The sequence below is a fragment of the Psammomys obesus genome, unplaced genomic scaffold (assembly GCF_907164565.1).
Source record: "Psammomys obesus unplaced genomic scaffold, mPsaObe1.curated_primary_1811, whole genome shotgun sequence".
NCBI classification, from domain to species: domain Eukaryota; kingdom Metazoa; phylum Chordata; class Mammalia; order Rodentia; family Muridae; genus Psammomys; species Psammomys obesus.
The window spans coordinates 10973358-11000231 of record NW_026596234.1 but is presented as its reverse complement, the minus strand read 5'-3'; the positions used below and the strand labels follow the sequence as shown (position 1 = coordinate 11000231).

Genomic DNA, 26874 nt, shown 5'->3' with positions numbered 1-26874 from the left:
CTATGCCTCAATTCCTGAGCCCAAGTGATCCTCCTGTCTCAATCTCTCAAGCAGCTGGACTAGAGTAGGTATATACTGGCTCATAAATTATATGTTTAAAAAGTCCATTTGTTGTTGTTTTGAGATGCCATCTCATGTGGCCCATGCAGGCCTAGAACTCTTGCAACCCCTCACTCCACCTTCCAAATGGCAGATTTACAGGCACATCATAACAAAGGCTCTTTGTTTGTTTGTTGTTTTTTTCTAGATAGGGTTTCTCTGTGTAGCCCTGGCTGTTCTTTAAGACCAGCTGTCTGTAGACCAGGCTGGCCTCAAACTCAGAGATCTGTCTCCCTCTGCCTCTCAAGTGCTAGGATTTTAAAGGCATGTGCTACTACACTCAGCTAATTTTTAAAAATTCTTTCAAAAATACACTGTTATTATTATCATCAATTTATGTATTTATTTTTGTTTTTTAAATAATTTATTTAATTTTATTTTATGTGCATTAGTGTGAAGGTGTCAGATCTCTTGGATTTGGGGTTACAGGCAGTTGTGAGCTGCCATGTAGGTGCTGGGAATTGAACCAGGGTCCATTTGGAAGAGCAGACAGTGCTCTTAACCACTGAGCCATCTCTCCAGCCCCTTTTTTCTTTTCTTTTCTTTCTTTCTTTTTTTTTTTTTTTTTTTTTTTTTGAGACAGGGTTTCTCTGTGTAAGAGAGCCCTGACTGTCCTGGACTTACTATAGACCAGGGTGTTCTGGAACTCACAGCGATCCACCTGCCTCTACCTCCCAGAGGGCTGGGATTAAAGGGGTGCACTACCACAGTTGGGCTTCTTTCTTTGTTTAGATCGTTTGAATATAAGCAGCACATATGAGTCTACTAGAAAAACATACTGAAGCCATGTGGTCTTACCGGAGTAATCTGTGTTAAGATTCCTCTGTGACTGTCCAGACAGTGTCCCCAAGCCCATACATACAGAGACTGAGCTCCTCTCCAGAGACTTTCTCCTTTTTCTCTTTTTCTTTTTTAAAAAAGATACAAATAGCAGCAAATTCTTTTCAGTGTTCTTGTTTACTTTTTTCACTTAGAGTATCTTGGAAATAGTTCTCTGTCAGTCACAAAGAGACACATATCATCTGACTTTTAAGAATTTTAGCCAGCTACTTATTTTTTTTAAAACAGGGACTCCTTGTAGCTCCTCTAATCTCAAGCTCACCATGTGGCTGAGGCTGGCTCTGAACTCCTCATCTTCTTGCCTCTGAGTCTGAGTACTAGCTGCCAACCCAGATGTCCACTGACTACTGATAACATCCATATTGCTCTCAATCTTATTGACAAGGTCTCACCACATAGCCCTGGCTGGTTTGAAACTTGCTAGATAGGCTAGGCTGGCCTCAACATCACAAAGATTTACCTGCTCAGGCCTCTATTAAAATAGAGGCTCTTTTGTTTGTTTACTTTTTTCTTTATTTATTATATATACAGTGCTGTCTGCATGTACACCTGCATGCCAGAAGAGGGCACCAGATCTCATTACAGATGGTTATGAGCCACCATGTGGTTGCTGCAAATTGAACTCAGGACCTCTGGAAGAACAGCCAGTGCTCCTCACCTCTGAGACATTTCTCCAGCTGCTGTTTGTTTGTTTTCCTTTTGTAGCCTTGGCTATCCACCTACCTCTGCCTTCCAGAGTGCTAGGATTATAGGTGTGCTCTTCCATGCCCAGCTGGCAAATTCTTTAGACATGCTTTTTGTATACTATGGTACACTTGGGTTTGTGATGAGAAGAAAAACTCAAATACTTCACCATCAGACTCACAGTTATAAAGTCATTAACAATTGGCCATAAATTAAGTCTAAATTTCTACACTGTGTCAGGCTAAAGTAGCCATTGTCCTCAAAAACTTCAAGCTAACTGAGGGGGTGACAGGAAAATTGTGAGTTCAACACCACACAGGGAATGATTGGTTCTTCATTCTGTTTTTTTTTTTCAAATAGTATATATACAAGGTCCATTAGCAGATGTCAGACCTGTGCAAGAGCAAGAGATGCAGCATCAAGGGAAAGACACAGGACTCCTATCTTCCTGGGCCTTCCACACTAACAGAGGTGACAAAAGGTGACAACCACAGAAACCACTACAAAATTGTGAGCTTGGCAAAGGGAAACTGAAAACCAGCAAAACATATTAGATTGTGGACTATCTCTGGGGCTAGGGAGCCTTTTGGGGGAAGGGAAGGCAGAGAAAAAAGGGTACTTGTTGGGCAGGCTACCCACTCTTATCAGTGAATGGCTGCCAAGGTCTTCCTCCAGCAGGAGAGCTTAGATAAGTGGACAGGAGAGAGGGAGAGGGAATCTAGGACAGCCAGGGTTACACAGAGAAACCCTGCCTCAAAAACAAAAACAAAAACAGACAGGGTCTGGTCTACAGCCTAGGCTGGATGGGAACTCATCACGCAGTTCTCACCTCAAGCCCTAGGCAGCCCCTGTGCCTCGGCCTCTTGAGTGCTGACGGTCACCACTTCCGTGATGGCTCTAATTATTTCTCTTTCTCCACAATCCTGGCTGGCCTCAGAGATTCACTTGCCTTTACTTTCCAAGTGCTGGGATTAAAGGCATGTGTCACCTTGCCTAGCTTTTTTTTCTTTGTTACGCTGGCTGTCCTGCAACTTGGTCTGTAGACCAGGCTGGCCTTGAACTCAGAGATCCACCTGTCTCTGCCTCCAGAGTGCTGGAATTAAACAGGTGCATCAGCGGGCAAAACAAACAAACAAACAAACAAACAAACAAAAACTGTATTCATTAAAAAAATATTTTTATTTATGTGTCTATGCAGGCACTACATGAATGTGCAACTGACTTCAGAGGCCAGAAGAGGGCATTTAATCTTCTGGAGCTGCAGTTACATGTGGTTGCGAGCCACTCTTAATTTAATTAACTGAAGGAATACAGGTTAATCATGTGATTATACTGCCAGAAAACAATGTGACAATACTGCCCCTGTTAACATTACAAATGGAGGCTACAGGGATGGCTCAGCTGTTAGGAGCACTTATTACTCTAGCAGAGGACCTGGGTTCAGTTCCTAGCGCCAACATGGTAGGTCACCGTTGTCTATAACCCCAGTTCCAAAGGATCTAATGCCCTCTTCTGGCTGCTGTAGGTATTCGATACATTTAAATGCAGGGAAAACATTAAAATAGTTCCCCCAACCCCGACCCTCGAGACAGGGTTTCTCTGTGTAGTCTTGGCTGTCCTGGAACTCACTCTGTAGATCAGCCTGGCTTCGAATTTATGGAGATCCACCAGCCTCTGCCTCCCAAGTGCTGAGATTAAAGGTGTGCACTGTCACTACCCCAGCACTGAAACACGTTTTAAAAAATTTAGCCAGGTATGGTAGCACATGCTTTTAATCTCAACAGCCAGGAAGCAGAAGCAGTGGATCTCCGTGAGTGTGAGGAAGGCCAATCAAGGCAACACAGTAGCTGTCTCAAACAACAACAAACAAATACAATTACAAATGGATATTATTCTTGACACAGCTATAGATTTCTCTTCTGGACATACAGTGTTTGAAACATGTCACTGATGAGGGAATTTACCAAATAGCTCATAATCTGCTGATACAATGGAGTCTGTGAGATCCCTTCTGGAGTCACCAGGAACACAGCTCACACACTAATAGGGAAGCATCTCCATGACAACAGAAACAAAGTAACTGCAGAGCAGTGTTATAGCAGGGAAAGCTGAACCCAAGTGTAAATCTGTGTGTGAAGACTCATGGGCTATTCCACGGGAGGATACACAGGACAGCCATTTTTGTTATTTGCTTAAGGAAGGGGCTGGGGTGGTAGCAGGGACTTTGAAAACTGTGAGCTGTTATTTCTTAAAAGGTAATACTAAAATTAGTGAGCCAGAAAACAACGTCTCAGATGAACAAAACCGGGTATCATGCAGCTTGGCCTGAAGAGTCTGACTCACCCAGAATCCAGATTGGAAAGGAAGGCGATCCAAACTGAGCATGAAGAGGGGAAGAGGCACCTCCTCTCCCCTCCTCCTACATTCTGCACATGCTTTCATCAGAGCAGTACTTCTTGTTAGAAATAACTCTCTATTCTGCTTCATGATTTTTTTGTTTGTTTGTTTTGAGAGCAGAGATGTAGCTCCAAGCTGACCTTGAACCTGGTAGTAACTGAGAAAAGCCATAAAATCCTGCCCTGGGTGTCAGGGAACTCACTATAAAGACCAGTTTTGAATACACAGAGATTGAATACATAGAGATCCACCTGTCTCTGCCTCCTGACTGCTGGGATTAAAGGTGTGAGCCATTGGGGCTAGAGAGATGGCTCAGAGGTTAAGAGCACTGGCTGTTCTTCCTAAATGGTCCTGAGTTCAATTCTCAGCAACCACATAGTGGTTCATTAACCATCTACAATGAGATCTGGGGCCCAATTCTGGCCTGCAGGCACACATGCAATACAGAATACTGTATAAATAATAAAAAGTTATGAGTCATAACAACTTTCTTCTCTCTCTCTTTTTTTTGAGACAGGGTTTCCCTTGAACTCACAGAGATCCACCTGCCTCTGCCTCTGCCTCTGCCTCCCAGACTGCTGAGATTATAGGTATGAGCCACCATACCCGGCCGCTTATTTTTTTTTTTTTTTAATTCATAAACTGCTCTTACTTCATCCATACTTTGAAGACCTGCTTCTGCCTTCTTGCCTAGTTTTGCATATGCTTTTGGTGAGTTAATTTAGTAGCCTTTGTATACCTGTTAGCATAAATATGCTCAAAATATATGACATATAAGTCAATGTATACAAGAGTGGTCTTATGTTTGTTGCTAAATAAAAAAATGTACATACAAACACGGGACTAAATACAGGTCAGATGGATTGCTAACCACAGCTACTACCCCAGAGCAAGATCAGAGTGCATGTGGGGAAGTCATGTGTGAGTGAGAGTACTGAAGTGCAGCAAAGACAGCCAGGCCTTCCCATCTAGACTGCCCAAGTTCAAGTCCCAGGTCTGCTCACCTGTGTGAGCTTCAAAACCCCTCACAGCTTTTCAATAAGAGGATGTTTAACCTTTCCTTGACTTAGTCTTTCCATTCACAAGATGACTTTATTTACCAGGCAGGGAAAGCAGGTCAGGTGGTGCTTCGACACATCATGCTGTGGTTATATACTTGACACTACAGGTTAAAATAGGCTAAAGCAAGCAAACGAGAAGACGCACCTCTCTTTGACCCCAGCAGCCATCTTGTGAGCTTGACATTTTGGTCCATGACTATGCTTGCCTATGATCCTCCTGGGAATCACTATGAGTCGCTATGCCATGAACTATACTCATTGCATTCAGGGAAATAATGGTAAATGAGGCATTCTAGACACCTAGAGCAAAACCTCCCTTGCCTGATGTCGCAGGCTGTAAGAAATCCTCTTACCTGTTCCAGGAGGTCCTTGAATGATTGCCAGCTCCCTTGTGAGGGCGAACTGTAAGGCTTCCATCTGGGAGTCATCTAGCTTCAGGGCTTCTTTTGAGGGCCATTGGCTAAAGTCTAAGACATTAACTCTAAGACGTCGTAGGACCTCAGCACCCCTCAGAGGCTTCCCAGTAGCTGAGGGATTCTCCATTAGGGGGGTGAAATCGTATCTGCCACCCATTAGCAAGTACCTTGGCTCCTTCACATGGGGGTCACACTCTACAATGTTCCTCTGGAAGGGAACATCTTCCTCCTGGACCTCCTGTAGTCCTTCCAGGACATGCCGGTAAGCCTCAAAGTAGGCTGTTGTCTCTACCATGAGGAAAGAGTCGGAGGGCTGGACATCTGCGAGCAGCTGCTGGCTCTGCTCATTGAAGCACAGCTGCACAATTCCTCGGCAGAGATCTTCGTGCTCTCGGTTTGAAACAGTGGCAAAAAGAAACGTCTCAAAGTTGTCCTTGGACATGCATACCAATGACCCATAGAGCAGTCGTTTGGAATTCTGCCAGCGAACAAACTTCAGTGGTTTTGTGTCAAATTGCACTTTGTACACGATGCCTGATGCGGAGCACATGGGGGTGATAATCCTGGCATCAAAGTAGATGCGGATGTCATCGAACTTTCTCTTCCTCAGACACTGGTCCTCAAAGCTTTGCAGAAGCTCCAAAATGCCTTCTCGAAGGGGCCTGACAAAATCCTCGCGAAGGAGGCGGAAGTGAGTGTCTAGGTAGACAGCAGTGCTCTCATATTTCCCAGAAATGATGTTGGGGCGAAGGAAGGGCCTCTCATCCAAGTGCACTTCATTGTAGGTGGGGTAGATGGGCATGGCCCGGTAGCTCTCAACTTGGCCTTCTACTTCAGACTGCACTAGCGTGTAGGTGTCCACTCTCAAAGTGCCCTCTCTCCTCTTTTCCTGTAGATGTTCGATGATGGTCTGCACCTTTTCCAGATTCTTCTCTGTCTCCTCTTCTATGTCAACCCCAGAGGCTCTCAAAGCATTAAGAGAAGCTGGCAGGAGAGAGATGAGCATGGAGGTCTCCTGCACAGAGCTGGCAGGGAAGACACTGACAAGGTCCTGGAGGAGGGAGATGATGTTGCTTATGTGTTCTGGATACTGGTTTCGAATGTCAGGGACGGGCTCAGTAATCATTCCCACCACATAAGCTGGCAGGCAGACTCTAAGGAACTTGGAATTGTTCAAGATGCCCAACACGTGCAGAATGCTCTGACGGTCTATCCTGGAGCTGCAAGCCTTCCGGAGAACTTGGCAGATCAACTGGAGGAAGCTGGGTTTCATGGAAGAATGAGAAAGCAGCTCCTTGAGCCCTACACTTGTGGCAAGTGTGATGGCCACCTCAGAGGGCTCTTTCTGCAGCAGACTCTCCAGGAACTTGTAGCCCAGTCTTTTCGTCTGCTGTGGCTGCTCTGCTGGATTCTGAAGTGGCGTCCGCCATTGCTGGAAATTGTTACTGGACCATGGTGGTCTGCGGTTTCTACCCTCTTGGTTGTCATTTCTCGTCCTGGTGTCATTCTGGCTTTGTCTCTGGTCTCTGGCTTCATCACTGGTATGATCCTCCTGGTTTCTTCTTCCTTGATGTGGATTCCTGCCCATTGCCCTAAATCTCTCTTCTCTCTGCCGAAAAGGCACAGGATGGTTGCTGGCCCTAGGATGCCTTCCAGCTTGGTTGGTTCCACCGCGGAGTGCATTGGCTGCTGGGTTATTGGCTTGATTTCTAGCTCTTGGTGGTACTTCTCCATCTACAGGACCTAAACACAATGGGGATATTAAAAAAGCACAGAGTCATGAGTAATGCAGTCCAACGAAGACAACAAACGCTTTCATCCTCCACAACAAACAAGCAGCTCAGCTTTTGCTTGGAGAGATTTTAGGAGTTTCTCGCCAAGGCCTGGGTGATGGCTCACTGGTTAAGATCATACACTGCTCTTCCTGAGTTCAGTTCCCGGCACCCACGCTGGGTAGTAAGAACTGTAAAACTCCAGCTCCATGGGGACTCAATGCCTCCAGCTTCTCCAAGCACCTGCACACATGTGTACTTAAACAGACACAGTTTAAAAAACAGTAAACCCTTTTGTTTTTTCCGTGACAGTCTCAGTATATAGCTCTGGCTGTCCTGGAACTTACTCTGTAGGTCAGGCTGCCCTCGAACTCAGAGATTTACCTGCCTCTGCATCCCTAGTGCTGGGATCAAAAGTATGTGTTACCACATCCATCTTATTAATTTTTTAAGTTTCTCATCAAATTATGTAATAAATAAAAGCTAGAGCTACAGAGCCAGCTGTTGTGACTCATATCTGTTACATCTGAAGAGACCGAGGGCAACTTGGACAGCATAGTTTCTTAGACGCCTAACTTGAGCTACATGGCAGCCCCTGTTGGAGGGTATGGGGTATAGGCAGTGATAGTACACTTGCCTTGACTGCATGAGGCCCTGGGTTCTATCCCAGTACTACAAGAAAAGATGGTTATTACTGCTGTACAGATTAGGAAAGGACTATTTTCCTGAAATGTACAAAAGAAAAACTGAATGAGCGCCTGGAAAGTGCCTGGTAGGTGTTGGAGAGAATATCTTATTTCATGCCCCATGCTGGTGCCTAACTTTCAATTTTGGTTTATTTATTTTTTATGTAGATGAGTGTTCTAGCTACATGTACACCTGCATGTCAGAAGAGGGCATCAGATCCCAGTGTAGATGGTTGGGAGCCACCATGCGGTTGCTGGGGATTGAACTTAGGACCTCTAGAAGAACAGGCGGTGCTCTTAACCACTTAGCCATCTCTCCAGCCCTGGTGCCTAACTTTCAGAGGGTTCTAGTCTGGCTGGCACAAACATCAGAACACAGGGCAGCTGGGCTTGACCTCTTCCTCACCGTGTAGCTTTTTGGTTTCTTAGTGTTTGGTTGCTATAGATAAATGTTTATAAAATGTCAGGTAGATGCTGCCAATGTGTATCTCAGTGTTTCATGCAGACATAATCAGAGGAAATTTATTTTAATACATATAAAAATTATAAAATGTTTGGCGCTATTCTTGGGACAGTCTTGTGATTTCTGAAGCTACACTGCTGAAAACTTATCATAGGCAACAAGGCCAAGTGGAATAAACCATGAAGGAAGCACTACCCGACCTTTGCCCAGCAACAGGAAATGCAGCCTGAATGGGAACAAGGCAGGCAGCACTTCCCCCCTCCAAGATGTTTTTTACTTTTGTGGCTGACAGATTGTGTAGAGAATGAAGCACGCACATCCAGTTCCCTTGTAGGAAACTGAAAACTGAAACTTAAACTTTGATTCAGGAAACTGAAAATCGAAACTACATTTGTGCCCCAGTCCCCAGCTTATGAAGTGCCCACCTCATGAAGGAAGCCAGGGAGAGATGCAACAGCCTCCCTGGGAGCCAGCACCATGAAGGCTCAAAGTCACTTCCTTTTCCTCTAAAATGACTCTAGAGCTGACCTTAGCAGAGTGGTGTGGAGAATTGCAAAACACAGGCTGTGCACAATTTAATAATAAAAGTTAGGAAAGCTACCAATGTACGTAATACTTAAGACTAAAGATGACTGGATTAGCCAGGCAGTGGTGGCACATGCCTTTAATTCCAGCACTTGAGAGACAGAGGGAGGCAGGTCTCTGTGAGTTCAAGGCCAGCATGGTCTATAGTACCAGGATAGCCAGGGCTACACAGAGAAACCCTGTCTCAAAAACAAAGATGAGTGGACCATTCTATTACATCAGATGCAAATATCCTTAAGTGTTTTTTTTTTTTTTTTTTTTTGTTTGTTTGTTTGTTTTGTTGAGACAGGGTCTCACTGTGCAATCCTGGCTAGTCTGCAATTCACTATGTAGACAAGGCTGGCTTAAAACATACAGAAATGTGTCTGCCTCTGCCTTCCTACTACTGGGATTAAAAAGTGTCCCACCTGGATAGGTTCTCCGCCCACCCCCTGCCCTTTTTGAGATAGCATCTAGCCCTGTAATCCAAGCAGGCCTCTAAATTTTTTAAAAATTTATTATTATTTTATGTATTTGAATGTTTTGGTCCATATATGTCTATATGTGCATTAATTCTCATAAATGTTAATATCTTAATTATGAGGAAGTTAAAGAAATTAGAGCATTACACTTTATTAAGTTGCTATTAATTTAAAAAAAATTCAAGGTCAGTGCAATGGCTCAGAAGATAAGGGCACATGTTACCAACCCTGATGATCTGAGTTCAGTTCTCAAGATCCACATGGTGGAAGGAAAAAAACTCCAACTCTTGTGAAATGTCCTCTAATTTACACACACACACACACACACACACACACACACACACACACACACAGTCATAAAATTAAATGTTAGTATTTACCTTTTAAATTTCCTAATGATGCTATTAGAGGTTAGAAAGCAGTTTTTAGCTGTACCAAGCTTCTACTGAATAGCCCTGCTACAAACCAAGAGTCATTTTGTTTCTCACATCCCATCATTTTTTTTTTTTTTTTTCAGCCTCACAGTATCAGGGACCAAACAAGAGCCTTACGGAGGGCAGGTACTGAGGCAAGTGCCCTCGTTTTTGAGACAAGGTTTCACTAGGGAGCTCAAGATGGCCTTAATCTTACTGTTTGGCTGGCCTGAAACTCTTAGCTTTCTTGGCCCCCTGCTGGAATGACAGGCCTTCTATCAAAGTATCATTCACAGGTCTCCTATGAAGAATAGCTGATTTTCATGCCATTCATGCTGTAGCTAAGGAGGTCCCTTTTTTGTTTTCTGAGACAGGGTTTCTCTGTGAGGCCTTGGCTGTCCTGGAACTTGCTCTGTAGACCAGGCTGGCCTCAGATTCAGAGATCTGCCTGCCTCTGCCTCCTGAGTGCTGGGATTGAAGGTGTGTGCCGCCACCACCAGGCAAGAAGGTCCTTATCAACTGAAAAATGCAGGCCATCTCACACAGGCTTCGCCTCCTCACTGGGTAAAAACGCTGCTTACCTCTGTGGTTGGTAGGGGGATTCCTGGGCCTGGCCTCCAGATGTGGTCTTCTGTCTTCCATGTCGGAGTCCCGGGTTCTTCCACACTCACCTGACTTAGTTACCTGTAACTGTACAGGCTGAGAGTCACCAGTGCCCTTCAAATGCAGCCAGTGCCCAAACACCAGGAAGCCAGCCCTTCTGCCTTTATATGTTAATGATTTATTAACTAAGAGTAACATGCAGATTTTAATCATGGGCATGAGCACTCAACCCTGTGGATTCCCAAATGTGATAAAAACTCTAAGCTAAACTCACAATTTAGGTAATTCCAAGTGATCCAATTCCCCATTCTTGGAATCCTTCCACTTGTCTGGAGTCAGAAACAGTGTCATCAACTCCCAAACTAACTATCTGGTTTGCCTTCAACCAGGTTACTTAATCCATTGCTTAGGTTTCGTTTCCTTTCTTACAAAATGATTGCTGAGGCAAAAGGAGTTCACATGTGTCAGTCAAAAACCAGGCACGGCCTAACTGCAGTGTTCATTCATGTCAGCCCCTGGGAGGTGGAGGCCGGGGGGTCAGGAATTTAAGAACACTTGGGAAGGAGAAGCAGGAAGATCGGATATTCAAAGACAGCCTCCACTGAGTCTTAGGCCAAGATGGACTAGATGAGACCCTGTTGACACATTACCCAAGAGCTCACCATCCTACTGGGCATTCCTATGACACAGCAGTCTACAGGTTCACCCTACCACCTGAAAATAAGTGAGCTACTAGTGCTACCTCTTGGGACAAGCTACAAGTCAGCAAGTCTTGCCTTTCCTCCGTCCTGATAATTTCTGAAGCTGGGTGAAGAGGAAGGCCCTTCAGGGAACTTCTCAGTAGAACTCATGCATGTCATGTGGGTGCAAGGGGGTGGGGGGATGGTGACTCAGTTCTCAGCAAAAGGAGTTCTGAGACTGTCCTCACAGTTTTAAAATATTCATAGCTGGAAACTGTGAATAGATTTGGCATTGTGTGAGAGGTAGCTTTTATTCTTATCAGAAAAAGAGTCCCTTTTCTTCCCCCTGGGAATATTTTTGTGGTGTCTTTTCTCCTCAATCTTACCAAACCCTGTTCTCATGCTGCAGGCTCAATGGTTAGTGTTTGTTTTTAATTTTTTTCTTAGACAAAAAACCCCTTCTTCCTTATTTTGAAAAATACTAAAATAGAATGCCAGCAATTTGGGAGTGTTAAAAAAAAAAAAGAAGGAAATTAAGTGCTAGAGAGGCAAGGAAAGAGATGGAGGATCACAGAGGAGGGGAATGCTTTGTTTAGGGTTTTGAGGGAATCAAGGCAGGGAGGATAGGAAGAAGATCAGCAACAGTAAAGCAGTTGCAGGGACAAAATTTAGAGAGCTGTAATTATGGGGTGAGAGGAATAAGGATGGAGCAAGAGGTGGCAGCTACGCTGCAGGGTAAGTTTCAAGTCCTAAGAGAAATCTCCCCACCATGCATCCCTTAGAGAAACACTGTAAGGTGAACAGAAAGCAAGCGTGATCTGGGGGCTTAGAGGTGGGGCAGAGCTTAGAAACGGGGAGCCCAGGATAGGATGCTCTGCAGATGCTGGGTGAATGAGGTGAAAGGGGTGAAGCCAGAGGCAAGGGTGGTTGTAGCAGAAATGGGGACAGAGATAGGGAGGAGAGATGGAGGGAGATGGTGAGGCTCCAGAGGCTGGAATCACAGGCAGGATGGAAACTGTGGGGATGAAGTGGAGAGCTACAGGGGACGCTGAGAAAGGCTCCCAAGAATGACTGGGTGCTGAGATGATGGGTCAATCAGGGTGGGGATAGGTGAACTAAAGAGAGGGGAAGGAGGTAATGGTAGTGTTAATGTCTCAGGAGGCGCTGGGTGCTGTGGGGAGGAGACCCTGACTCTGGAGGTGATGGGGGCTGCTAAGGAGAGGAGACAGCAACTCTGGGGAATGATGCTGATGCTGATGGAAAGGTACAGGGATTTAGGGGCGATGAGGCTGCTGAGCAGAGAACAGGGACTGGGAAATGGGCTGCTGATAACCAGATATACTATATATATATATATACACACACACAAACTGAGGGAAGGATTGAGGGTGATGGTGGGAGGCAGGAAGCAGGACTCTAGGGGTGGCAAGGAGAGTGGGAAAAGATCCTAGTGGGTGATGGGAGCTAAGGGTGCACTGAGGAAAAGGAACAGGTACTTCGGGGATGATAGGAGAACTAAGAGGGGCAGAGAGGTACTCTGGGGGATATAGAGGAACTGAGGGAGCAGACAGCAACCCGGGGGCTATAGGGGAACTGAGGGAAGGGGACAGGGACTCCGAGGGCTATAGGAAAACTAAGGGAAGAAGACAGGGACTCTGGGGAAGATAGAAGAACTGAGGGAGCAGGCAGTAACTCCGGGGGCTATAGGGGAACTAAGGGTACAGGGGCTCCGGGAGCTATAGAGGAGCTGAGGGAAGGTGACAGGGACCCCGAGGGCTATAGGGGAACTGAGGGAAGGGGACAGGGACCCCGGGGGCTATAGAGGAACTGAGGGAAGGTGACAGGGACCCCAAGGGCTATAGGGGAACTGAGGGAAGAGGACAGGGACCCCGGGGGCTATAGAGGAATTGAGGGAAGGTGACAGGGACCCCGGGGGCTATAGGGGAACTAAGGGAAGGGGACAGGGACTCTGGGGAATGTAGAGGAACTGAGGGAAAGGGACAGGGACTTCGGGGGTGATGGGGACGCTGAACGGGGCAGACAGGGACTCCAAGACTAACCTGACACCCGGCCAGAGGCAGAGCGGGGCGCCAGCGGTCGCAGCACAGCAGAAGCAGGTGCGGGATGGGGCGGAGGCTACTCACCGGCTCCGGAGCGTCTTCGGCAAGGCTAGCGCTCAGCTTTGGCCCTGGCAGGTCGCGGCCCCGCCCGGCGCCGCGCACTTTCGGTTTCCAGTCCCCGCAGCCCCTGGGCGGAGCGAGGAGCCGGGTGGGCGGCCCGGAGGAGGAGGAGGAGGCCGCGCAGGACGAGGAGGCGGTGCCCCGGGCGCCAGCGAGAGGCTGGGACGAGCTCGCCTGCGCCCCCGCCCTCGGGGCGGGCGGAAGGGCGGTGTCGCCTCAGCCCCCGCGGCGGCGGCTGGACTGGCGGCTCCCGCGGGCGCGGCTGATGGGAGGGCGCGGCGGGGGGCGGGCTGACTGCGCCCCGGGCGGCCGCAAGTTTCGGCCCGCCCCAGAGCCGGGGGACGCGGCGGGCGGCTCGTGCGTGCCAAGCGCGACATGGCGCGGAGGCCGAGCAGTCCCGGAGGCCCAGTGAGCACGGGGAGGGGCTAGAGGCAGGCTGGACAACCATTAACAAGCTGGGGCCGTGCGGCTCGGGGACTACATTTCCCAGGGGGCATAGCGGCCGCTACCGGAAGCAGCTCACATTAGGCCCAGTACGCAGGCGCACGAGCCGCCCTGGTCTATATAAGGAAGGTTCGCCGCGTTCTCTTCCTTTTCGTTCTTCACACGTTTCCAGTGGTCATTGTTTGTGTGGCATGTCTCATCCCTGCGGGAGTCATCTACAAATGGTGAGTTAAGGTCTCACAGCAGAATTTTCTGTTCACTTTTTACCAAGTTTAGTTCTGTGGCTGGTCATAGTCTCCAGGCATGGCGTGTTCAGCGCCAGCCCCAGGTTGACCTTCCGGGAGGTGGAAAAGATGCCTATCTTCTTGTTTGGCCTATAAAGCGTATTTTGGCTGGTGTAAATGATGACCACTTTTTTCCCCGTCATATCGAAAATGCTGATTTCTTAGAAATATTTGCCAGTTATTTCTGATACACCAGCCCCCAAAGTCTTTATGCTGCTTTGTTCTGGTCGAGACAATATGGCGACTGACGATTTTCTTCTGTAGGTTGGCCTGGTCAAGCGATGCGGAATGGAGAATGGCGGTCGAGGAGATATCACCTTTGGGCTTCCAGGAAGATGAGAAATCGCCTACCATCTTCGGTTTCCTAATCTTGTATGTACACATGTCTTTTGGACTAATGTAGGGAACACTGAAGAACCTTTTTAAGTGGGATTTGAAATGTCGTGCAAGAATTAACAATGAGATTAATGGTTTTAGCCAGTGCTGGAGATGGGTCCACTGTTAGTATTAAGCATGTGTCCTGCTTCTCAGCTATTTGTTACATGTCCTAATGAATGGCCAGGTTTAAGAGAAACATCCAGACTATTAGAAACCCTCTTGGTACGTTTTCATGTCATCAGAACTGTTGGGTTCTGGCCCAGACAAGGAGCTGAAGTGCCATTTCAACCAAAGGGGACCTGACCTTCAGGTTCTTCCAGCATTCCTCAATCCCTAGGTGGCTGGCATACCCCTGCCCTCTACCCTGAACTTTTTTTTTAAGAAGTTATTTATATATATATATATATATATATATATATATATATATATATATATGTCTGTCTCTGCCAGTAGAGGGCACCGGATCTTATAGGTGGTAGGGAGCTACCATGTGGTTGCTGGGAATTGAACTCTGGACCTCTGGGAGAGCAGCCAGCCCTCTTAACCTCTGAGCCATCTCTCCAGCCCGTACCCTAAACTTTATAGCCAAGTGGTAGGGGCTTCTCCCTCTTCCCTATATATAATTCCGAGATTTTGGTTCTTCTGCTTCTTTTCTCCCTCTGCACATGCTCTTGTCTACCTTGCTTGATGACTACTCTGCCCGTTTTTTTTTTTTGAACCAGTGAGCCAGCCTAGAGCCCCTCCCAGTAAACCTGCATTTATATGCTTGTCTTGAATTGGCTCATTTCACACACACACCCACCACCAAAAAAAAATCTGTCAGCTGCACAAATGGCTTACTTGGAAGGGAACAGTGACGGTCAAGTATGAGATAGTTGTGTACTTAGCGTAGGCCTTATTGCTGTAGTCAGTGGGCCTTGACCACACAGACCATTGTGCAGGCTTCTATTGTACTTCATACTAGTCTTGGGAACAACCAGCTTTCCTGAGAAACATTGCTGTGTACTAATGCTGAAAGGACCACAGCATGCTTTTACAATTGCCTATAAAGGAGGGATCTGATCCTAACTTCTGCCAACCTATCAATTGAAAGATTAGACTCCTGTGGGTTAGCGGGCATGTGTGATGACAGAACTTTTTTCCCCGTCAGATCGACCATGTTGATCGCACTGTTTTCTAAGCCAGTTTGTCTGACATGCCTGCTTGAGCAGCACCTCCTGCCGTTGTATCTCACAGTTCTCGTAATTGATTGGAGATTCTTTTCTGCATTTTATCTCAGGTTTGCAGACAGCCAAGATGAGGCTTTGAATGGAAGGTGAACTTGGCAAGTAGGAGACTTGGTAAGCAGTTCCCGTGTGTCCCTTTCCAGTATAGAAGTTTGGCTGGTGCAGCTGATGACTTCACTTTTTTTCCCCATCAGATCGACCCTGTTGATCTCATAAGCTAATAGCCAGTTTTTGTCTGATGCATTGGTCCCAGGAATAATTGCTTGTTTTGTTTTTGATCTGTTTCACTTATGATTTTCGCTTCATCTGTTTACTATTTACAGGCCTGAGGGAGCCATGGGTGCCAGTGTTGGTCTGATCTTCCTTGATGTCAGGTGAGGTTCTGTTGCTGAGAGTTTTGACCCAATTCTGGGGATGTTAGTAATGGGGACTCTTGCTGCTCTGCAGTAAAGTTTCCCAGAGAATTTCTTTGGCTTGCAATCATTTGAGACATTCAGATTTACCATGCTGCTAAATGAGAAACTGGAGGGGAATTATGCTGCCAGAAGTTCCCAGGCATTTGCCTTATTACCTTGGAATGGGCCGAAAAATGAGTTAACCAGACATGGGCCAGACAAGACCATCAATCTTTTACTTTCTTCTTAGGCACTTCTGGAATGCAAACCTTATTAAAGATCAGCCCTGTTGCCTGCTTTCCAGTCCAACTCAACGGCTGTGCAGAATGCCAAGAAACTCAGTCTGGAGTGTGGTGTAGCATGTACTGCTGCTGGAAGTAGACACAGAAACAAACTTTGCCTCCTATCTGTAGAAATAAAAATCTGACCAGGTATCTATTGTGTTGATTCATTCCTGGGTAGTGCCTGCAGCTGCTTCCTGTGAACATCCTGGTACTTCTCCGAGTAGTTACTTGGGATGGACCAATGAAGTTGGGCCCAGCGGTTCCCACCCTAATGCCAGTTTGAGTTATAGGTCAGCCTGGGTGTGCATAATTTATGCCTGTCCTGGCTTCCAGAGTTGGAAGGAGATTTCATTGGTTTGCCTCTAGTACCAGATAAGGGATTTCTTCTTGCCTTGCTCATCTTGAAATAGGGGTGCTGTGTCAAACAGTGCATAGGCCTTGGAGTCTTCAGAGTGCTTTACCTTTTCCACTGGTTTTATCTAGGACCACACTGTCCCTCTGATCCATCCAAACCTCAGAACAACCTGGAACAATGAGGTCACTTGCTTGGTTCTCCATCCCTCCCATGTTTAGAGGCAGGGCAGTGAGTGGAGCATGCCAGCACCTCCCCTTGCACAGGTAGGGAGATTGGCCCAGAGCTGTCATTTTCCCAGCTTAACCTGGTGTGGTGTCCACTCCTAAAGCACTTTTTCTTCAACTTTGGAGCCATTTCCCCTGTGGTTAACATCAGTTGTCAGCAGGGTCTAGCCAGGGTTGGTCTGGGCATACCTAAGGATTTTCCCACTGTTGCTGCAAGCACCTACCGCCTTGAGCTGTGAGTGATTTTTCACCTCCCCAGTGGTTTCTAGTGTCTTTCCTGGTGAACATGGGAAGAAAGCCAGTTTCCCTCAAACTGGTAGCCTGAAGATACTGGAGTCTGCAGGCTTTCCATTCAGGGTAGCACATCCCAGGGTCAGCATGTGCTGACCTCCATGGCATGCACATGAAGGTCAGAAGACTGCCGGTCTGTTGTTCAGCTTTGTGGGTTCCAGGAATCATCACACTAGGGCATTTGTGGTAGTCCCATTTGTGTTGACCTCAAGCCTACAGAGATGGATCCACTTGACTACTGGGATTAAAAGCACCAGCCGCATGTGTTGATTAAAAGGGGGGGGGTAATGGATGGGTAGATCCTTAACAATATGCTTTAAGCAAATGTTTTCTGGAAGTGGACAAGTACTCTGTTGGCGGGAAAAGGCTGGGGGGGCCAAGTGGGTGTGGTGGTCTTTATAGGTCCAGGTGCCTCTTTGGGTGTGGTTGCTACGGGGTTTGCCTGGCCACATCTGACCCCTTTACTTTGTAAGGGTGATAACCACGGTGCATATGTATCAGGCTCTGTGCCATGCTTAGCAGCTGTTAGGCAGTCCCCACCTCAGTGGTAGCAGGGGAAACCTTTGGGTTTTCCATATCAGGGTTTACATTTACAGATGTCCTGGTCAGACCGCTCCTGCCTGCCTGTTCCAATTGGCTGAATGCCTCAACCTGTGGCTCTTTTTTGGGTTGCCCACCTAGGGCTCCAGAGGGCAGCCTCCAGGCTCTTATCTGCTGCCAGCTCTTCTCCCTATAATATCCCCTCCTTTTTTGGAAAAAAAAAATTGAGACATGGTCTATAGCTGAACTTCTATCCTCCCCAAGTGCTGGGATTAACAGCATGCCCCACCTTTTGTTTTTTGGGTTTTTCTCGGTTGTAGCCCTGGCTGGAACTTGCTCTGTAGGCCAGATGGACCACTGATGCTGGAGATCCACTTGAGATCTACCTGCCTCTGTCTCCAGAGTGCTAGAATCCTAGCACTTTTTTTTTTTTTTAATTCTTAATTATATGCCTGTATAAAGGTATGCTCATGTGTATGCAGGTGCCCGTGATTGCTAGAGTTGAAAGTAGAGGTGGTTGTGAGCTGCCGAGTGTGGTGGCCGGGAACAGTGCACAGTTGCTCGTAACCACCGAGCCATCTTCATGGCCCTTACACCTGATCTCTTTTGGGTCTCTGGTCATTGCTTCCATTGTGACCCCTGCAGATACAGGGCTCCCTTACTGTTTCCATTTCCAAGCTTTGTACTGGTTCTTGTGTTATTCTGGAATTATGCTCTGAGCCACTCTGTTCATGACTTAGGTATGGAGATAAGGCTAGGATTTGAAACCCAGACTTCACAATACCCTCTGCCAGCTACCTCCTGGGCTAGTTGCTTCTGTCGTTTTCATCTTGCTTGTACCTGCAGGGAGTGTTGTCAAATGCATTTCCATACTTTCTAGGCCACAGACCTTAGAAACAGTCCTGTTGGTGTTATCTAGCTTCTGGTACTCTCAAGCAGGTAGTTCACACACCCTGTGGGCAAAGCATTCAGCAGAGCCAGAGGTGGCAAACACATGTCCATGGAAGAGATGTGCTAATAGCTTATCAGTGGCCTCACTGCATCTGACAGTCCTTCAGATTGGGAAAAGCTATGTTCTTTCCTTCTCTTTTCTTTGGATCTACTCCTCTACAGTGTGTGCTCTGCTGGGCCAGCACACACTCTAGGCTCAAGTTATTGGAGGGGCTGACTGCATGGTGGACTTCAGAGGGGAAGTGCTCAGCTGATACTTTAAGGCAAAGACCCAGTATCTGATAGTAGTTTCCCAGGATATAGTGAGGGCTGGAGAGATGGCTCAGAGGTTAAAAGCACTGGCTGTACTTCCTTCCAAAGGTCCTGAGTGCAATTTACAGCAACCACATGGTTATGAGCCATGGTGGCTCACAGAGCCATCTATAATGAGATTTGGTGCCCTCTTCTGGCATGCAGGCAGTACAGAAATACTGTATAAATAATAAAATGTTAAGAGTATTGTAGTGAGAATCTTGGAATCTGTGGCTTTAAGAATGTTTTCGTTTTAATTCCAGGTATGAGGATGCGGGGCTGCTTCAGGCTGTCCACAGCAGCTGACTATGATTTGCCTCATGCTCTAGCAGAGCCGTGGTTTTGCCAGTTTCAGATATTTTCTGCGATTGTGTTATGTTTGGAATTCTGGGGACTTTTTAGATGGTATAAATGCTAGCTAGAGTCCTGATAGGTAGGGTCCATGGCTGTTGGGATTGGTTGGTTGGTGTCGATCAAGGTTTGTTAAGTGGTCATGTGCAAAGAAGAAACAAGAAAGATATCCCAATGTCAAAGATCAAACTTTCTCCAAGGAACTCCATACCCCTATTCGGCAGGAAGTTGTCCACGTTCCAGCCCTGACTTTATTCAAGGATTCTCTTTCCTCTATCCCTTTTTTCTCACATCTCTAGTGACAGGGGGTTAAAAGGCTGGAAGAAAGTCCACAAAGTAGTAAAAGTCTGGCTATAAAGCCCTTTTAAAAATTTTATGTGTACAGATGTTTTGCTTGTCTGTCTGTCTGTGCACTACATGTATGCAGTGAGAAGACTCTCACCCTGAGGTCACAGATGGTTGTAAGCCACCACGTGGGTGCTAGAACTCCAGTCTGGGCCTTCTGGACCACTGGGCTGTCCCTCCAGCTCTTTAAAGCCCTCTTAATGCCTAAGAAATAGCTCCCAGGTGACGGCCCCTGATCCGTAGGAGGTGCAGGAGACCACATCCCTCCAGAATCACTCGCTGCTTAGACGGCATTTCATTCTTGGTCTTTCCCATCAGCATACGGCCATTGGAACAGATCAGGGCTACTGGGAGTGAGAAGATGTGTGACGGTGGCAAAGCCCTGGAACACGAGGGTGAATGAGCACCATGGGCTCGCAGAATGGTCGCCGCGGCTTTTGTTTTCTCAGCTTCCTTTCCTTTTTTGTTCAGTCTTTTTTTTTGCTATGCAGCATGAGGACTTGAGTTTGGACTCCAGCACCCACATGAAACTGAGCAGTGTGCATCTCTGAACCCAGTGAGGAGGGTGGGGAGACAGGAGAAGCTGGGACTTAATAGGTCAGTCGGTATAACCAAATCAGTGAGCTCCAGGTTCCGTGAGGGCAGCTGTTCCACAAAATATGGTGGGAGCAGTGAGATGGCTCAGTGGGTAAATGGCTTTCCGAGTAATCCTGCCAACCTGAGTTCCTTCCCTGGACCCAGGGTAGAAGGAGAGACCCAACTCCCACTAGTTAACCTCTTGCAGACACACACACCACAACACATGGAACCACAGACCAAGTCCATGGACTATTCAAACCTTTCTTTCAAGCTGGCTATGATGGCACCCACCTTTGATCTCAGCACGCAGGAGGCAGAGGCAGTCATATTTCTCTTAGTTAGAGGTCAGCCTGGAAATCCTGTTTCCAAAAACCAACCAACAACTTTTTTGGAGGGGAGGGAGGTGCTCAACTAGTTTTTTTTTTTTTTTTTTCTTTTCTTGTTTTTGTGTCTTGAGACAGGGTCTCACCATGTAGACCAGGCTCAAACTCAGAGATATGCCTGCCTCTGCCTCCCTGTCTCATGAGTGCTGGGATTAAAGGCATGTTGTCACTGTGCCCAGCTTTGTTCTTGTTTTTAAAAGTGTTTTATGTGTATGTTTGGGCTCCTGTATGTATGAATGGGTACCACATGTGTGCCTGATGCCCTTGGAGGTCAAAACTCCAGTTGTGAGCTGCCATGTGGGTGCTGGGAACCAAACCTGGGATCCCTGCAAGAGCAGACAGTGCTCTTAACCACCTAGCCATCTCTCTAGTCCCCTTCATTCAAGTCTTGCTTTTTGCTGATATCTCGGGAGCACACTTAATGCTCTTACACATCTCCCTCTCCAGAGGATTTTCTATTAAAAAATTTTTTTCTTATGTGAGTTAGTGTTACTTTGGAATTGGCATTACAGACAGTTGTGAGCTGCTATGTGAGTGCTGGGAATTGAACCCAGGTCCTTTGGAAGGACAGACAGTGCTCTTAGCCACTGAGCCATCTCTCCAGCCCCCAGAGAACTTATTTAACTTGGAGCAGTATCTTGCTTTTTTTGTTCAGGGTTTCACTATGTGATCCTGGCCTGGCAGGCCAGGAACTCACTATCGAGACCAGGCTGGCCTCAGACTCAGAGATCTGCCTGCCTCTGCCTCCTGAGTGCCAGAATTAAATGCATGCACTGCTACACCAGGCCCAAGACATTTTCAATAGACATGTTTCATTTATTTGAAAACTTCCTCATCTCTAACTTACAGGGCTCTGACTCACCCCAGTTTCATGCTCTGCCAGGGAGGGGTGCTGAGCTGGAATATTAACACCACAGAGAAAGTGAAAAATTTAGGCTTTACCCTGAACTTTACCATTCACTGGTCAGGCTGGCCAGATGTGTGGATGGAATCGCTTGTGTCCAAGGGCACCATATGCATTTTGGGTTACCCAGCGCCCCCACACACCTGAGAAAATAACCCTTGTATCAGGCACTCTCTTAGTTCTTTGAGGCAGGGTCTCACATAGCCCAGGTTGGCTTCCAGCTCACTATGTAGCCAAGGATGACCTTGAACTTGTGCTTCTACCTCCCAAGTGCTGGGGTTGCAGGCCTGTGTCACCACAACTGGCTTTCGTGCTGCTGGAGATCCCAGGGCCTCCTGCGTATGAAGCAGGCATTCCATCAATAAGCCTCACCCCTTGCCCTGATGCTGCATCTCTAACACCCTGGGCAGGGCTGGCCTGGACTGGGCAGGGCTGAGCTGGATGTGATGCTGTCTGCATTGATAAGGGCCAAACCAAGTTACCCTTGAGGTATGTGTGGGACTGCTGGGAGGTCATTCCCTGGATGCTTCTGGTGCTTAGGACAAAGGGAAGGGTCACAGGGGACAACTCCCTGGCCACCCAGAGCACTAAGATTTAGGACAAGGTTAGGAAAAACAGAAGAGCACAGGCGGCCAACACCAACAGAAGTGCCATCTGTTCCCAGCTTCCAGACACTGAGAGGGCTGTGTTTACCCGAGCCTCGGACCCACCTCCTGGTCAGAGCAGGACCTCAGTTAGCCTGTCACCCAGGAGCCACTTCTCTGAGCAGCCAGGCATGCATCCAGAGATGTCTCCTCCTCTCCCTACGGACATGATAGAGACAGGCCCTTGGCTGCCAGCAGGTTAATTACCCAGATGGAAGCTGACGGGAGAGCTCTGCCTGGGCAGAGATCAACAGCTCTATTCCCTTCTCGGCAAGCATCCAGGCTGGCCCGGAGTACAGACACAAAGTGCAGGGAAGCCATTGCTCTGAGCACGCAAACTAGAATTAAGTTTTGCTTTTCAGAGAAAAGCCTGCTGAGTGATTAACTGCCGATTCCACACACCTCCTCAGTGTACCTGACCTGTGGAAGCTGGATTTCAGCAAAAGCCACTCCTAGAAACCCCTGGCTCCAGGAGCTCCAAAATCCAGGAAGGGATTTTGTTTGGCAGAATGACCTGTTGACGTGTGACAGGCCTCCTGAGTGTTGGGTTGAAGCCTGGGGACAGAAACTGTATAGACACATAAGTAAAATGTGCTTGTGGGCCAGTGAGATGGGTCAGGGATTAAGGCTTTCATTTGGCCAAGCCTGACAACCTGAATTCAATCCTCAGAACTCACGTGGTGGATGGAAGCATCAATCTCCCGTAAATTATCCACATGTGTGCAACGGCATCACCTCCAACAAGCAAGCAAACAAACGAACAAACAAACGATTCAAGTTGATAATGGGTAAAGATGGTGATGGTAGACAACCTAACTCCCCCCGCCCCTTGTATTTATCATAGTCACTCTCCCTGTCTGTTAGTCCCTCTTGACCCTCTCCCACTTAACTTCCCTTCCTCATCTGAATTAGTATGACCCAATGAATTTCATTAGTTTGTTTTCAGGCAGGAACACGGGCACCTTGCAAGCGGCTGCACGACTGAAGGGAATTACTGATTGTGATAGTATTGTCAAGTTGACAGAATCCAGATCCTCCTAGGACACAAGCCTCTGGGCATGCCTGTGAGGATTTATCTAGATTAAGTTGACTAGGCAAGGAGGGCCCCGTCCCTCCTTGGGACGGGGTAAAAAGGACAGAGGGAGCTGGGCACCAGAATTTATGGCTCTTTGCTTCCTAACTTCAGATGCTCTGTAACCAGCTCCATCACACCCATTACTTCTCCAGCCATGGTGGCCTGCACCCTCGAACTGTAAGCCATAATAGACCCTTTAGTTACTTTTGTCAAGTACTTTGGCACAGCAAAGATAAATATAACTAATATACTGTCGTGACAGACGTTTGGAAATTGAACCCCTACCAGGTTGTTGGGAGATGCCTCTCCCTGCTCTCTGTGTCTCTCTTCTGACATTATCCTAAGTAGTTGTCCCTACAGTAGCCAAAATGGCCATAATCGGGACGCCTTAGGGACCTACATACCCCACCATCCCTTTTCTTTACCCCCTGAGAATCATTAACGGGAACAACCCGATTGGTCCTGCTTGGAGCGCAGCTTCATTTCTGAGCCAATCACCGAGTTCAGGAAGAAAGGGAGCCGTGATTGGTCCACTCTGGCGGAGGGCGTAGCTCCTGGACCAGGCACCTTTGGAAATCGGCGTTGGAGGCTTCATGCAAGGACCGGGAGTCTCCTCCCGGTCAACTCTAATAGGCAGAGCCTTCGGAAGGCAACTCTTGCAGCATCGCGGGCTGCTGGAGGGCACAGAGGGGCAGAGTGGGAGGGGCTAGGCAGCTTTGAGCCATCTCTGGAAGAAGCCTTTCTACGCCTTCAGGCTGCCCAGCGGTGGGGCCACCAGGGGGCAGCATCACCTCGTCGTCACCGCGGTCTCTGCAAACAAGAGGCTCTTTCCAGCAGGGGCGCTCACCGTTCATCTCCTTGTTCTCTCGGACAGAGCTGGGGAGAAGTGAGATGAGGGGCAGATGGCAGTCTTATTTCGGATGCGTTGGAATGAGGAGCTTCCCCTAAGGCTTTGAAATTTTCCTTTTGAGACAGGGTCTCACCTAACTGAGGCTAGTTTCAACTCATTAGGCGAGGCAAATCTGGCTTTGAATTTAGGATCTTCCTGCCTCTACCTCAAGCATGTCCGGCAAGCACTCTAAGCTCGCTGGACTTGCACCTGCGAGATTCGCCTTTAATAGTTCTCGTGGCACTTCTTTTCTATAAGTGATCTCTTGCAAAATGCAATGTCGAGCACAAGCCTTCAAACCGCCCTTTTCCATTTGGGTCTACAGCGGGCCCGGTCTTTATCAGCTGTATGATTCTGGCTTCTTGCTTTCCTGTAGCCTTGCAGGCTTTCCCCACCCATCCGATGAGATGATTTGTTCAGCAAATCTTATGTCGTTGGGTGCTGTCTGGGGATTGAACACAGAAGCTTAAAAAAAAAAAAAAGGCTGGGAGACGGCTGTGTTGGTCAAGTGTTTGCTGTGCAAGCAGGAGCCCTTGCGTTTGAGACAAACAGAAGAGGCAGCTGCCACCCAAGCCATTCATCCTGTGTGCTGGTCCCTAGTAGGCATGTCACAGGTCTCCCCAGTCAGGCCTTATGAGAGCAGTGTTACTCGTTCTGTTGTTATTTATATGAGACAGTGTCTCATGTAACCCAGGCTGGTCTCTTAACTGGCTATGTAGCTAAGTGTGACCTTGAACACTTTACCTGAGCCTCCTGTCTCCATCTCCCAAGTTCTGGGATTATAGATATATACCACTGTACTCATATTTACAGTTTTTTTTTTCATTTTTATTTGTATAGGTGTTTTACTTGAAAATATGTCTTTGTGCCACGTGTGTGCCTGGTGCCCTTGGAGGCTAGATGAGGGTGTCAGATCTCCTGGAACTGAAGTTACAGATGGTTGTGAGCTGCCGTGTGGGTGCTGGGAATTGAACCCAGGTCCTCTGCAAGAGCAGTCAGTGCTCTTAACCACTGAGTGATTGATCTCTCCAGTCCTCCTGCTTCCCCTGCCTCTTTTTGAAACAGGGTCTGACTATGTAGTTTTGGCTGGCCTAGAACTGGATATGTAGACCAGGCTAGCCTTAAACTCATAGGGATCCTCCTACCTCTGCTTCCCAAGTGCTGGGATTAAAGGGGTGTGCCACCATGCCCAGACAGGCATTTGTTTTTTGAGTCTTACTATGTAACCCCAAGAATACTAGTCTTGTATTCTGGATCCTCTCACTCCATCTTCCCAGTGCTGGGATCCATGCTTATCTTACCTTTGAAGATTGGGCGATAGTTGTTTGTTTTCTTTCTTTCTTTCTTTCTTTTTTTTTTTTTTTTTTCTGAGACAGGGTTTCTCTTTGTAGCCCTGGCTGTCTTGGAACTCACTCTGTAGACCAGGCTGGCCTCAAACTCAGAGATCTGCCTGCCTCTGCCTCCCGAGTGCTGGGATTAAAGGTGTGCACCACCACGTCCTGCTTTTTAATTTTTTTCTTTCTTTAAGAATCCACTTTTTAAAAGATTTATTTATTTGTTTTTTATGTTCATTGGTGTTTTGTCTGCATGAATGTCTGTGTGAGGGTGTCAAAACCCCTGGAACTGGAGCTAGAGACAGCCATGTACGTGCTGGGAACTGAACACAGGTCCTTTGGAAGAACAGCCAGTGCTCTTAAACACTGAGCCAGACACAATATTTACTTATTTATTTATTTGGACAGGGTTTCTCTGTGTAGCCTTGGCCATCCTGGACTCACTTTGTAGGCCAGGTTGGCCTCGAACTCACATAGATCTGCCTGCCTTTGCCTCCCAGAGAGCTGGGATCACAGGCATGTGCCACCGCACCTGGCTCTGATATTTATTTATTTATGTATTTATTTAATTTTTTATTAGTTAATTCAATTTACATCTTGGTCATAGGCCCCTTCCTCATCTCCTCCCAGTCCCACCCACCCTCCCACATCTCCTCTCCCCTATTCCTGAGAATAGGGGAGCCCGCTACCCAGACACTCCAGCTCATCTAGTCACATGAGGACTGAGCTCCTCTTCCTCCCCTGTGTCCTGGTAGGGAAGTCCCATCAGGGGGAAGTGATTAGAAAGCAGGCAACATAGTCCATGTCAGAAATATCCCCCACTCTTCTAACTAGTGGGCTCACAGGAGGCCTAAGATGTCCATTGGACTTATCTTCTTGGGGTCTGTGCATCTTAGTATGTCTACCCTGTATTGTATGACTAAAATCCTCTCATAAGTGAATATATATCATGTGTGTCTTTTTGTGTCTGTGTTATCTTACTCAGGATGATCTTTTCTAGTTCCATCCATTTGCCTGCAAATTTCATTATTTTCTTCTTTTTAATGGCTGAGTAGTATTCCATTGTGTAAATGTACCACAGTTTCTTTATCCATTCTTTGGTTGAGGGACGTATAGGTTGTTTCCAGTTTCTGCCTATAAGGAATAAAGCTACAATGAACATGGTTGAGCAAATGTCCTTGTTGTATGGTGGCACATCTTTTGGGTGTATGCCCAGGAGTGGTATAGCTGGGTCTTGAGGTATGGCTAGTCCCAGTTTTCAGAGAAAGCACTAGATTGATTTCCAAAGTGGTTGTACAAGTTTGCACTCCCACCAGCAATGGAGGAGGGTTCCCCTTTCTCCACATCCCTACCAGCATGTGCTGTCA

At 47.3% G+C, this 26874-nt stretch overlaps 1 protein-coding gene, 1 long non-coding RNA gene and 3 other non-coding genes across 6 annotated transcripts in view; 4 read left to right on the top strand and 1 right to left on the bottom strand.

Annotated features, from left to right (window-relative positions):
• The window catches only part of Znfx1 (zinc finger NFX1-type containing 1), a 31147-nt gene extending 17736 nt beyond the window's left edge, over window positions 1-13411 (bottom strand). Inside the window, exons 1-3 of one of the 2 annotated variants that reach the window (XM_055595994.1) lie at window positions 13221-13411; window positions 10459-10567; window positions 5435-7240 (exon numbers count right to left, since the gene is read on the bottom strand). In XM_055595994.1, coding sequence (XP_055451969.1) covers window positions 5435-7240; window positions 10459-10519 — 1867 coding nt within the window. In that variant the 5' untranslated portion in view covers window positions 10520-10567; window positions 13221-13411. The remainder of the gene's footprint in view (window positions 1-5434; window positions 7241-10458; window positions 10568-13220) is intronic. The other variant, XM_055595993.1, reaches the window with a different exon arrangement.
• A 460-nt stretch (window positions 13412-13871) lies between these two features.
• On the top strand, window positions 13872-16501 carry LOC129668218 (uncharacterized). Its single transcript, XR_008718884.1, has 5 exons — window positions 13872-14008; window positions 14333-14440; window positions 15726-15786; window positions 15996-16046; window positions 16318-16501. It is a non-coding gene; the product is annotated as an uncharacterized LOC129668218 (long non-coding RNA).
• On the top strand, window positions 14176-14265 carry LOC129668337 (small nucleolar SNORD12/SNORD106). The gene has a single exon (XR_008718897.1). It is a non-coding gene; the product is annotated as a small nucleolar SNORD12/SNORD106 (small nucleolar RNA).
• LOC129668336 (small nucleolar SNORD12/SNORD106) lies at window positions 15559-15649 on the top strand. The gene has a single exon (XR_008718896.1). It is a non-coding gene; the product is annotated as a small nucleolar SNORD12/SNORD106 (small nucleolar RNA).
• LOC129668338 (small nucleolar SNORD12/SNORD106) lies at window positions 15828-15920 on the top strand. The gene has a single exon (XR_008718898.1). It is a non-coding gene; the product is annotated as a small nucleolar SNORD12/SNORD106 (small nucleolar RNA).
• Window positions 16502-26874: the final 10373 nt, after the last annotated feature.